The sequence below is a fragment of the Triturus cristatus genome, chromosome 5_2 (assembly GCF_964204655.1).
Source record: "Triturus cristatus chromosome 5_2, aTriCri1.1, whole genome shotgun sequence".
NCBI classification, from domain to species: domain Eukaryota; kingdom Metazoa; phylum Chordata; class Amphibia; order Caudata; family Salamandridae; genus Triturus; species Triturus cristatus.
In genome coordinates, this window is record NC_140588.1 from 759,685,232 (window position 1) to 759,698,205 (window position 12,974).

At 47.2% G+C, this 12,974-nt stretch overlaps 1 protein-coding gene across 1 annotated transcript in view; it reads left to right on the plus strand.

Moving 5' to 3' along the window:
* Positions 1 to 12,974, plus strand: part of LOC146829232 (plastin-3) — a 409,189-nt gene that overhangs the window by 283,829 nt on the left and 112,386 nt on the right. Inside the window, exon 9 of the mRNA XM_085607861.1 lies at positions 6,202 to 6,297. Within this exon, the coding sequence (XP_085463987.1) occupies positions 6,202 to 6,297 (96 nt within the window). The remainder of the gene's footprint in view (positions 1 to 6,201; positions 6,298 to 12,974) is intronic.

Consider the following 12,974-nt stretch of genomic DNA (forward strand, 5'->3'; position numbering starts at 1 on the left):
ATGTTCCACCCATGTGTTTTTTTCTTGTATCTTGGGATTTTGAGGCGAGGTGCCACTCTAGAGCGAAGGTTCCTATGATGAATGTGTTTGGTGATTTTATTCCTGATGAAGTGTGGTCCCATTCCATGTATCCCTTTGTGGGTGACCTAAAGCAATTTGAATGTGAATCTTCTGGCAACCGGTAACCAATGCAGGGCTTTCAAGGCAGGGGAGATGTGGTCTCGCGGTTTGATATGCAAGAGTAGTCTGGCAGCAGAGTTCTGTTGTAGTCTTTTCATAGTCATTAAAGGTGATCCGTGGTAGAGGCTATTGGCGTAATCTAGTTTGGACAGAACAAGGGAGATGGTAGCTTCGACCTTGTGTAGAAATTCCAAATGGGGGAAGATTCGTGGCAGAGTTTATATAGTAACAAAGCTTGATCTTGCAAGTTTGTCCATTTGGGCATTCATCGACAGCTAATATCCATGGCCATTCCGAGGTTTCTTACTTACTTCGATACTTTAGACGTGATCCCAGTTCATCAGGCCAGGCGGCAAGTGGGTCATAATGTTTCCAATCGCCATTCGCTGTTGCCCAGTCAGTGGGCGGCGTGGTTGAATGTGTATTTTCATGAAAATTAAAAAGTCTGTTTACAAAAAAGAAAAAAATGTTTCCAATCGCCACACGTGAGTATTTCCGTTTTGGGAGCATTCAATTTGAGATGGCTCAACGTCATCCTTTCGTCCACGGCTCTGAGAAAACTGAAAATTGGCGAGTTTCCAATGTCTTTGAGGCATTCCAGTTGAAGAAGTATTTGCGTGTCATCTGCCTAGTTGTAGCACATGAGGTGAAATTAATTGATCAGTACCGGTGAAGTCTTCATGTAGATGTTGAAAAGCATGGGTGAGATGATTGAGCCTTGAGGGACCCCAGGTTTTGTGTAGTACGGTTTGGACGAGAAAGGTGGTGTATGGATGACAGTTCTGTTTTGAAGGTAGGACGTGATCCAGTCTAAAGCAGTCCCCTCTGACGGCTTCGTAGAGTCGTTGTACCAGAGTGTCATGTTCAACCATGTCAAAGGCAGCCGAGAGGTCCAAGAGCAGTAGCGCAGCAACCCTGTTGCGGTCAACTGTATTCTTCAGGTCATCCTAGATGGCAAGGAGGGCAGATTCTGTGTCTCTTCCTGGATGGAATGCCGTTTGGATGTCTGAAAGTATGGTATTGTCTTCAATGAATTGTGACATCTGGGCGAACGCTGCTCTTTCTATCAGTTTGCCCAGGAAAGGTCTATTTCTAATGGGTCTGTAGTTGTCAGGGTTCAGCAGGTCCAAGTTTGTTTTCTTCAGTAAAGGACGCATGTATGACTTTTTGAGTTCTTATGGAAATATTCCGGTAGTTAAGGAATCATTGATTCTTCTTACTGGATTGGCAGCAGAGGTTGTTAGAAGAATTGTCTTCAAAGTTTACCGTGGACACGGGTTAGAAGGGCTGCCGGTAGACCTGCTTGCTTTGACCAGGTCCTCCATAAATTCATTGTGTGAAATGTGTTGGAAGGAACGGAGATGCTGAGTAAGAGTATTCTTGGATTGTTTTGTAAAAGGGTTATTGCAGGTGCTTTGTGTCTGTTTTAAGTACGAATCTAACGTGTCTGTTTAGTCCGTGTAATGATTTGCCTCTTTGTCTGTGAAATCTTGGGTAACGGGATGAGTTCCTTCTAGCCAGTTCGGTTTACGAAATTCTTTGAGTATTTTATACATTTCTTTATTTTCACCTTTAGCATTTTGATTTCTGTCTGAATAGTACCTTTTCTTTGCTTTTTTGATATCTGACTTGTATAATGTGTTATTTTTCTGTAGGTGAAGTTTGTCTCGTTTGTTTTTTGGTTTTCAGCCAGGCACGGTGTAGCTTTCTAGTTTGTAGTTTTATGTCTTTTATCTCTGTATTTCTCCAAGGTGCCTGTTTTCTTTTGTTCTGTTGTGTGGTTTTAAGTGGTATCAGAATATCAAAAGCTTCCTATAGCCACTCATAGTTTTTGAACAGAATTTGTTTCCAGATCTGTACTGGATGTTTGTTTATAAGTCTTCCAAATAGAGTATATCCCACTGTCGATAGGTGGGTGCACGCAAGGTGGTGTTAGGTGAGTTAGTATTATGTTAGAAAGCGAGCAAATGGTGGTCTGACCATGTGACCGTAGTTATAGTTTGAAAGGTAACTAGTTTGGTATTAGCAAAAATGACATCTACGATATGTCCAGCGATGTGTGTGGGTTTGTGGACAATTTGATGCAGGTTCAGTGCATCTAGGCCATTGAATTACTGTTTTTGGATGGGTCATATTGGGTTTGTCAAACCAAATGTTTAGGTCACCCAGAATGCATAGGTTGGAGTGTATTGTTCTCAGGTTTGAAACCGTGTCTAGAAGTGCGTCTGGGAATGTCTCCTTGCTAGGTGGAGGTCTGTAAAGGAGCAGGAAGTTACAGGAGGAAGACTGTATAGGATTGCATCTTGTGAGAAGAGCCTCACAATTCTTTATGGCAATGTCAACTTTAATGATATGTAATGTTTGCCTGAACACAACGGCTAGACCACCTCCCTTTTGGCTATACGATTTTCGGTGATCGTTTGATAGCCTAGAGAAATTGCTTCATACAGGACTAGAGCCATATCATCGCCCAACCACAATTCAGTTATGAATAGTATGTCTGGTTTTGCATCGGTGAGAAGGTCGTAGATGTGATGTTTGTTTTTAGAGAGTGATCGAGCATTTATTAGTAGACCGTTTAGAGAATGTGCTTTGGTGACAGTGAGACTTAGTGTTGTAGAAGTGATAAGTATTGTGTGGGTTAGTAGCAGGTGTGTTTTTAGTGCTGGTATTCTCTGTTTTAGTATAGATATCGTGTAGCTGTTCTGTGATGTGTTCCTCATCCAACAGGCTAAAAAGGCATTTTGATGGGTCTGCGTGCATAGGTGGTGGAGACGGTGTTTGAGAGCGAGTTGGTGTGCTGTGTTTTTGTGGTGTAACCTTGTTGTGCAGTAGACACGGAATAGCAAAGTTGTGGTGTGTGGCACGTTGCTTGTATTGTTTGCTTATGTTTAGGGCGGAAGGTGTATGAGTCACTGGTGGTGGTGCAGCATGTGGGTCATGTAGTAGGCTTCTAAATTGTCCAATGGATGAGAGGTGGATAGAAGAGAGTTGCTGTATGTGTGTTGTGTCGTGGAAGAGAGAAAGCTTGGCATTGTGGTTTGTTCCTTTGTGTAGTTTGAAAGGTGGGTGTATGATTGTATTTTGTGACTGTATTATGAGGTGTTGTGTTTCAGAGATTTGGTTGTGCTGATGTGTGATATGTTTTGTTTTTGAGTAGTAGTGAAAAGAGTTGCTGATGTTTGTTTCATCAGATTGATTTGTTTGTATACTATTGTTTTTGAGTGGAATTTGTAAGGTAAAGGGAGTGGTGATGTTTGTGAGTGTATGTTGTGTGTAGGAGGGGATGAAGTAGATTTAAGACTGTTTCTTTTAGACCGGTTTGTTGCAAGAGTTAAAATGTGTGGTGCTGTGGCATGCAAGTGTTGTGTTGTGTTATTGTGGTAGAAAGAAGAGCAGTCTGTTGGTTGGGAAAATGATGGAAGGCTGAGTATGGGTGTGTTGATAAAAGGGGGTCTGTTAGGAGTATTTAGAGTGGGGAGTTTGTGTCTGGATGGGTTGTAGTTAAGTATATTATGGATTTTGGTTGTTTGTGATGAGTGCATTGGTTAGTTGTATAGGATAGAGTTGTGTACTGTTTGTAGGTGATGGTGGGAATGTGTGTTAGTTGGGATAGAAGGGTATAAAGACGTGGTTTGTGTGGTTTTGCTGTGTATGCAGGTACATTGGTTTGTAGTAAGTACGTGGTGTACATTTGGTGTGGGCGCGTTACTCTGTTTGTGGATGGTGTATGATGGGTATTACTAAATAGGAAAATGGGCAGCATTACTGGCCCTAGTCCTGACCAGCCTCGAACAGGCTCAAACAGGCACCTGCCCTTGGCCTCTCTGCCCTTGGCCTCGACCCCCGGGCTGAGACCCCCTAAGCCTTGGCCTTTTATAGCCCTAGTACCCAGGCGACCCCTTCAGACAATGGCAACCCTAGCCCTAACCCTATCCAATCACAACACTAGCTTTTTCTCTAGAACCAATACGAGACTAGGACCTCCCAGCCAATCTTAGCCCTAGTCCAAGCACTCCATCAGGTACAAAAACCCTAATCTCTACATCCAATAGAGGCCCTAGCAGTAGTCCCAGCAACCAATGACACAGGAAACCCTAGTCCCTACTTCCAATAACAAGCCTAACCCTAGTCTTAGTCCCACATCTACTCCAGCAACCAATCACACAAGAAGCCCTAATCGCTACTTCCAATAGAAGGCCTAATCCCTATCCCTAGTCCCAACAACCAATCACACAGGAAACCCTAGTCCTTACTTCCAATAAAAAGCCAAACCCTAGCCCCAACCCTACATTGATAGAATCGCACACCCTGAAACTAATCAGAACCCTCGCATAACCAACCAGTGACACTAACCCTAATCCAATAGTAACACCAGATACAACCACCAATCGGTGCACACATGTAAGAACCAATAGCAGACGATATAAGGTCCCAGCAATCACAGACCAGGTTTGCTGGCCTGGTAGTTGGAAGATGTTCCTCTATTCTGAATCCCCTAGGAGACCGACGGGCTCAATCCACACTTTGGACTTATGCAGGTAAGGGCCTAACAAACTCTGTCCTCTAACAATACTGTTTGTATAAAACTTTACTCACTCTCTTAGCCAAAAAAAGAATTGCATAACCCCTTTAAAACACCGCTTAAACAGTTTACAGCAGATTACTGTTATCTCAGAGTACCCTCTGATGTAGAATATACCTGTTGGTGGGGGGGCGGGAAGGAGGGGCTGGTTTTACTCGCATGCTAACACAGAATGGGAGCTGGGGGTGTACTGCTTAACATACAGGTCTTAGCACAGAGCAAAGGAGAAATTTGGAGGGCAAAGCTGGTAGTCACAGGGAATGGGAGGGAAAAACTACAGTTTGGACTGCAAATCCCACAATTACACAGGTTAAATGTAGACAGTCACCGACCAGTAAAAACCATAAGTTAAGACACAAAACGGGGATAAATTATACAATCGTGGGCAGGTTAAAACTACAATTTTTAAACTTTAACAACCACAAGCAGAGACAGTTAAATTAAAAAGAAAAGTAAAAAAAAATAGCTTTTTAAATTTTAGGAAAGACCGCATTAGTCTGCCTCCTTACCACCTCCTGGACTTTTCTGGGGCATAGGTAATCTGCAACCCACAAAATGGAAGTGAATGTTTTGGGATACACCCAGCAAGCCCTTAAGGGGCCTGGGCAGGTGTGAGAGTAGAGCTCAGGGTTGCTGCAAAAAAAGGTTCTAGCAATGCTGTACAGCATCCCCAATGCTGTGCAGCATTGCTACAGAAAACTTTTAGAAAGGGGCTATAACGCAGCAGCAGTGGCATTTTATAGGCATATGCCTACAAAATAGCACGAGTACTTTTTTTGTGTTCACCGAGATGGATCACAATTTTTTTTTTTTTTAAAAGTAGCACAAAAGTGTTTGTTTTTTTTAAAGCACAGGCGTTACAAGTACATTTTGACTAATTTGTGCCCCGTCTTCATGACTATCAGGTTTTCTGTAGAAAGGGTGCCAGGGAATGTCTGTCTTCATTTTATGCCTGCAAAGGATGCGGTGTGTTATTGTGACAAATAGGTAATTGAAACACTGCTAACAGAAGTGTTACCTGTCTTTTAGGGCAGTGTTTAAGACCAGAGTGTCTTAAGATAAACATGAAATTAAGTACATCTGTGGTCTACAGTAGACTACTGAATTGCCCACTTTGTTTTCCATTTAAAATCATTGGGAAGTCCTTGATCTCAACTTGAAACTGCTCATCAGCTCCCCTTCCACCACCCACCGAGAATAAGCTGTATTCGTAGTAAGTAGGTATGCAGGTGCTTTAAACTGTAGTGGATTTCTTCTTCTTTGGATCTTTTTTTCCTCTGTCCATCACAGCTGTTGCATTGCAGCGAGATTTAATGCAGGCTTACAAAGCGCTCTGCGCAGCACACACTCAGCCTATGGTTTAAAATCCATTCTGTGATGAAACGAAATCGGCAAGTTCGGAAGCATTGCATTAAATCTGTTTTCGATTTTTGCAGGACTCAAGAGCCTATTTTCATCTTCTGAACCAGATTGCACCAAAAGGTCAGAAAGAAGGCCAAGAAAAGATAGACATAAACATGTCTGGTTTCAGTGTAAGTATAGTGTTATTGTAGTAAAATGTTGTAGTACTTTGATGGTGAATTTAGCAGAGGCTTGGGATAGTCCTGCCAGTGCATAAGTCGGCTGATGATCACCATTATTTGGCTGTCTGCAAGCGTGGACCACATCTCCCTTGCCATTACAGGTCCTGATAGACTGTTTGAGTAGGGGCCTTTAGCCAATTTGACGGCATATTTCTTTTTGCTGTCGCCTAGCCTCTGTTTCTCACTACCTGTGTTCCAAATGTTAATTGCGGGAATGCATGAATTTGTTACACAAACATAATTTTATCATTCTGATTTATTTCTGTATTGATTTCATTTCACGGTTTGGTTTCCGCGCATTACATTCTGGCTGCTAATCCTTTGTGCTCTAATCCAAAGGCTTTTCCAGTGAAACGAACATGGGTTGTTATAGGCCAAAGCACTTTAACTAGATTGATTGTGAATAAAGTTTAAGGAAATTGATTTTGTCATTGTGAAAAACTAGTCTTACTGTTGAAATTATAAGAATAAATAAAGCGTAGTCCAGCAAGGAAAGGCTATCAAAACACTTAATTAAATGGTGCAAATAATGCTAAACGATTTGTGGAAACTGAATCATAGCTTGAGTTCTTAACTTTGAAATTAAGCCTAAAAATTGACAGTGGGAATTATATTTCAGCATACCCCTATCTATTGCAAAACAGAGGCTTATGCTTGATTCTCCAGCTTTCTCACTGTGAATACACAACAGTTTCTTCCTTCTCTCCCAAATCCTGGTAATTTATTTTGTTGCTATTACCTCTCTACGACTTGTGGCATATTGGTCTCTGTTAGCCATATTATATACTGTTGTCCAAAAATATTCCTTCGTTTTAACATCTTTCCATCTTCCATTTTCCCTTCAGAGATGTGTCCATTTGACTTGGTCAGAATTCTAAATGTCACAAGATTCTTGGCATTGCTTCCAGAGGGGTTACTCTGGGTTAAACCAGTGTTTTCAATTCTCAGAAGTCCCAGTTGTGATATTCTCTATATCAGTTGTATGCCACAGGGTAACATTCCTGAAATGTCCAGGCATATTTTCTTTTTTCTGTTGAAAGCTTTCTAGTTTTGGTTTTCTGTTCAACTTATATCAGTGTTGTAAGAAATGTTATGGCTGGGCGTCAGATCCTTGTGCCAGCTCCCCCTGCAACAGTTGTCCTGTCCAGCTTGCCTGCAGCCCGCTTCCCTCTGCTGTTAGTGTTCCTGCTGCCCTCTGTTTGTGTCTCCTCTGCCAGTTTCTCGCTCTGTTTTGCCGTTTCTGGTAGTTTTTCTGCCCTCTGTTTTGCCTATGCTGCTAATTTTTCTTCCTTTTCTGCTTGTTTTACTACTCTGTCCTGCCTTTTCTGCTAGTTGGTCTGTCCTCTCTTTGCCCGTTTCTGCTAGTTTCTTTCCTCCTCCTGCTGTTTCCCTTCCCCCACCACCCAGTGCATGCCCTCCCCCAGAACCTACTTAATGGTGGCCGCAGAACGACTCCATTTAGCAGGTCCTCATGCCTGCTCCCCCTGTGACAGTTCTCCTGTCCAACTTGCCCACAGTCCACTACTCTTTGGTGCTTGTCTACCTGCTGCCCTCTGTGCACCCTCTTCTCATTTTTTGCTCTGTTTTACATTACTGCTCGTTTTTCTGTCCTCTGTTTGGTCTTGCAGCTTGTTTTTCCATCCTCTATTTTGCCTTTCTGCTCGTTTTGTTGCCCTCGGTTTTGCCTTTCCTGCTAGTTTATATGCCCTCTGTTTTGCCTTATTCAGCTTGTTTTTCTGCCCCCTTTTGCTTTTTCTTCTGGTTTTTCTGCCCTCTGTTTTGCCTTTTCTGCTCTAAGCATTTTCAGCTCGTTTTTCTGCCCTCGGTTTTGTCTTTTCTGCTCTGTTGTCTGCTCGTTTCTTCCCTCTTGTGGTTGTTTACCAAGACCTGGCTATTTGACAGATCGCGCAACCCAGCGCCCAGATACCCCTAGGGGTGACAGTGTGTGCTGTTCGATTAGGTTTGAGGAGATGGTGTGTTGCTTTATTTTGAGCTAGCAAGTCTATGTTTTCCATCCCAGTTCGGTTTTGCCTCTGATTATGGGCAAGGAAAGACCTAAGCGTAATAACTGATTTTGCAATTCAGAGTTCGCAGCCTTTTTTTTAAACTTTTGTTTGTAATACTTTCTTCAGAGAGATGAACACCACCGAAATCATGATCTTTGGGAAGAACACTGCACCCGGGTACTGTAGCTGGTGGCCAACAGAGCTAGAACCAACACCCACCACATTCATCCACACCAAAAACCACTGGATTGTCATTGACCGCAAACTTGACATGACAGCCCAAGTCAACAGCATTACCGCCTCATGCTTCCTTATTCTTAAGATGCTGAGGAAGCATTTTAAATGCCTCCAAATCAGCACCTGGAAAACCATCACATTCTCCTTTGTCACAAGCAAGCTGGACTACGGGAACACCATCTATGCCAGGACTAACAAATATAAAACAGGGGCGGAGCTTGGCTCGACACGATGATGGCGGCTTGAGCCTCGAGCTCCAGCACGCAGAGGAGACGACCCTTCAACTATCCTGCCCCGCAATGCAAGAAGTGGAAGTGGGAGACGTGACACTGGTGGCGGAATATGCAGAGGCCCGGATGGGTGACTTTGGAGAGCTGAGGGCACGGCAGAAGTCCAGATAACTGGGCTGAACCGTGAGCGAGTGGAGGCCGCCAATCCCCGGGCTCGGGTGGTGCGGAGACGCGGCGACGTCGCCGTACGTGCGGCGCAACAATTTTGAAGTGCCGGAGCTGCGAGCGGTGTCTGACCCTGCGGACCCGATATGAGAAGAGTGGCACGATCGGAGCTGTGGATGCCCCAGCTGTGACCTGCTGCATGGCACACAGAGCGGATCCCTAAAGCATCGGTGCGCACGAGACTGCAGCTGTTGAGGAGTACGCTGCTGAGGAAGATGGCGGACCCGCGGTAGCAGTCTGCTGAGGGGAGAGAAGCGGGAAGGCGGCGTCGCCCCCCAGGGTACAGAAGCGCGCCCACTAGGAGAAGCTGGAGCGGCTCTGGTTGCTCCGCACTGGCCAGCAGCACTAAGGACTATCGGTGGCTGATAAGCAGCGCGTGCCGCGGAGGTGAAGGGAGGAGCAGCCCTAGCGGCCTTCCGATGCTGCGGAGGTAGCGTTAATTGCATATTGGAGCAGGGGCCTGAATGAACGACCGGCCTGGACGGGCTCCCGGAGGTGAGGCTGCGGAATTCACAGGCTCCGTGGGGTGCGACACCAGTGAGAGGCAGATCACGCTGCACGAGGAAGGCCTGGGTGGCGGCAAAGAAGCCGGAGGCTAATCTGCAGTGGCGTCCGATCATCGCATGGAGCAGACGGGGGTCCTGATTTGAGCGGCTGAGCCGAGAGGTGAGAGAGAGGCCTTACAGGAGAGCAGGCAGCAGGGCCGGAGTGTACGAGGGAGTGAGCTGCCTGGACCATAGTTCTTGTCGAAGATGCCGGTTTGGTCGTGCTCTAGTTTGGAATGATGTCACTGACCTGCGGATGGGGATGCCTGGAGGGCCGGAGACAGCTACCTTGAGAGTGTAAGCAGTGACTGACACGGCGGCAGTGGTGGAGTCCACTTGAAGGGGACACTGGCGCGCGCGGTGTATTGGCCTGTGACTGAAGTGTGCGAGGGTTCGCCCTTGGGGAGCACCCACACAGAGACAACTACATTACCGGGATCATTGGGGTGAAGCTGCGGCGGCGACAGGCGACGCCCAGAGGCAGACGGCAGCACGATGGGCAAATCGGACAGGACCCAGTCGAAAATAACTTTCGAGCAGAAGCGTCCAAAGCCCCAGGAGTTAGAGGGAGCTACAGGTGGTACAACTAACCCCCCGGATGAAGCACAGGACATTCGAAGCTTACTGCTCTCTATGGAGAAAGGCCTGCAGTCCGGCATCACCTCCTTGGGGGCAAAGATCGATGCTCTCTCCTATCGAATGGACCGCATGGGGGAACGAATCGACAAGCATGCGGAGCGACTGGACCAAACGGAACAGAGGTTGGTGGGGGTCGAGGAGGCGCAGACCTTGTTGGATACTGAACACAAGAAACTGGGTCGTATCATGCAGGTATTGCAGGATAAAACTGAAGACCTCAAGGCCCGCGCACGACGCTGCAATTTGAGCATTACGGGATTGCCGGAGACGACGCCAATGGGCCGAATGGAAAGCTTTGTGGAAACACTACTGATAGAACTGCTTGGCACGGAGGTTTTTTCGACCATGTTCGTGGTAGAGAGGGCGCATAGATCCCTAGGACCCAGGCCCGCCCCAGGCGCGCCACCGCGACCAATCATTGCAAAGCTACTGAACTATCGGGACAGGGACGCAGCCCTTCGTGTAGCGAGGGAGATAAAGACGCTCACATATGAGGGGTCGACCATCTCGCTGTACCCAGACTTCACTGCTAGAGTTCAGGAGGCCAGACGGCAGTTCATCCCGATCAAAAAAACAGCTGCGGGAACAGGGCTTGGATTATGCAAGGCTGTACCCTGCCAAGCTGTGTGTGAACAGGCAAGGGAAAACACACACATTTCTGGACCCTAAAGCTCTGCAGAGGACACTGAAAGACTGGAGCAAAGAACGGAGGCGGAGCCCAGTGAGACAATCGAGGGAAGATGCGACAGAGGGTGCACTGGAGCAGCAGGACTGAGCATAGCCTGGTGGCATGTGCGGGCTGTAATTTGTGTGGGTTGGGGGGCTGGAGCGATGGGGTTAAGTTGGCAAGGGGGACACTATGCAGACGCAATGTAAGCAGAGTAAGCCCATTAGTGGTTTATTGTAAGTTGGACATAGAGCATGGTATAGATGATGGGACTGGGATGTGGTGGTGGCGCACAGAAATAAGTAGACAACACATGGGCACAGATGGGAACCGAAGCCCTGCCGTTTCTGGTGGAGGGCGTCTGCAGTCACAATGCCCTTGCGTTCGAGGTGTATATTGAGCAGGGGTGTATATAGTGGTTCACGTCTTCCTTAGCGGTGGGGCACGTATTTCAGATCTGCGTGCGGAGGTCGGGGCTCGGTACTGGGCGAATTTTGTCGATCAATTAAGTACGGAGCGACCTCCGCCTGCGAGTGCATAACACAACTTCGAGGGGTTGATTGGTTGGGGGGGGGGAGGGCAGAGGGAGGTGTGGGTAAACTTCTAGGGGTTGATTGGTTGGGGGGGGGGCAGAGGGAGGTGTGGGTAATCTCTAAATGGGATGCGGCATGGCAGAGTTGAGGGAGGTCTGCTGTGGGAGGGGGGAGGGGAAGGGGGTTTTGTTCTTTGTTCAGAGGTTAGTCCGGCAGACCGCGAGGATGCTCCTGCTACTGCACGGAGAACATCCACAATATATGGGGGGAGAGGCACTGCATTACGGGCAGGATAACAATGACTAGTTCAACACCCCCACGGGGGGTCGCTGGCCTCCATAAGAGTGGTGACCTGGAATGTCAGAGGTTTAAATGACCACCGGAAGTTGCGTAAGGTGTTGCAGTATCTTAACAGGCACGCCATCGATGTAGCCTTCCTTCAGGAGACGCATCTCCCGAACCTGAGCCCCATGCTGCGCACTGGGGGGCTGCGGGGAAATGCGCATGCGGCTGGATTTACAACACATGCTTGAAGTTCTTACCTGGTTTAACCCCAAGTCGGAATACACGGCGCAGGTGGTGGCAGCAGATGGGGAAGGTAGGTATGTGTTATCACGATGTCAAGGTAGGGGCCTCGATCTGCTGTTGGTTCATGTTTATGGCCCAAACTACGACTGCCCGGAGTTTTACAACAGACTGTCCGAGACTGTGAGGGATTGCGCAGCGCCTCAGATTTTGTGGGGAGGTGACCTGAATGTGGTGCTGAACCCAAGCCTAGACAGATGGGGGGGACCGGCTAGGGCTCCTGCGGCGGCAGCTAAAATATTACACAGGGTGATGATTAGTATGGCGCTCTCGGATGTGTGGAGGACGCTTAACCCGAAGGTGGGGGGGTTACACGCACTACCCGGCCTACCACAACCTACACACGCGTATTGAGTACTGGTTTGCATCAACGTCGCTTATGTCGCAGGTGAGAATGTGCCAGGTGCTGCTGAGGACCCTGTCCGACCATTCCCCTATATTGCTGATTCTCGCCACACCTAAGAAGACCATCCTGCCATTTACGTGGCGCTTCCCCCCCCCCCCCCATATTCGCTCTTGGACCCTCTATTTAAGGAGGAAATGGCGGAAGCAATAAAAACGTTTTTCGATACCAATATTGGCTCCGTGGATAGCTTCCAAACGGTCTGGGAGACGTTTAAGGTATATATTAGAGGGGTGGCCATGACTAAACACTCAGGGGTGCTGCGCGCCATTCGACGTAGATTAGCGACCTTAGAGCGTAGACTGGGGGAGGTAGAGGCTAGGCACCTGATAGGTGAGAAAGACGAGGCTGCAGAAGAGTTGAAGGCGCTATTAGAGGAGTACCACGAAGCAGCAGATTCTGAGGTGAAGCACTTGGGGAAGTATGCTACAGCCAGGGTCTATGGAGAAGGTGACGGGCCTGGCTCAGTATTGGCGAATATATTAAAGGCTCGGAGGGGCAAAGCCAATATCACTAAGATCAGATCGGACGCGGGGGACCTATTGACTGAGGAGGC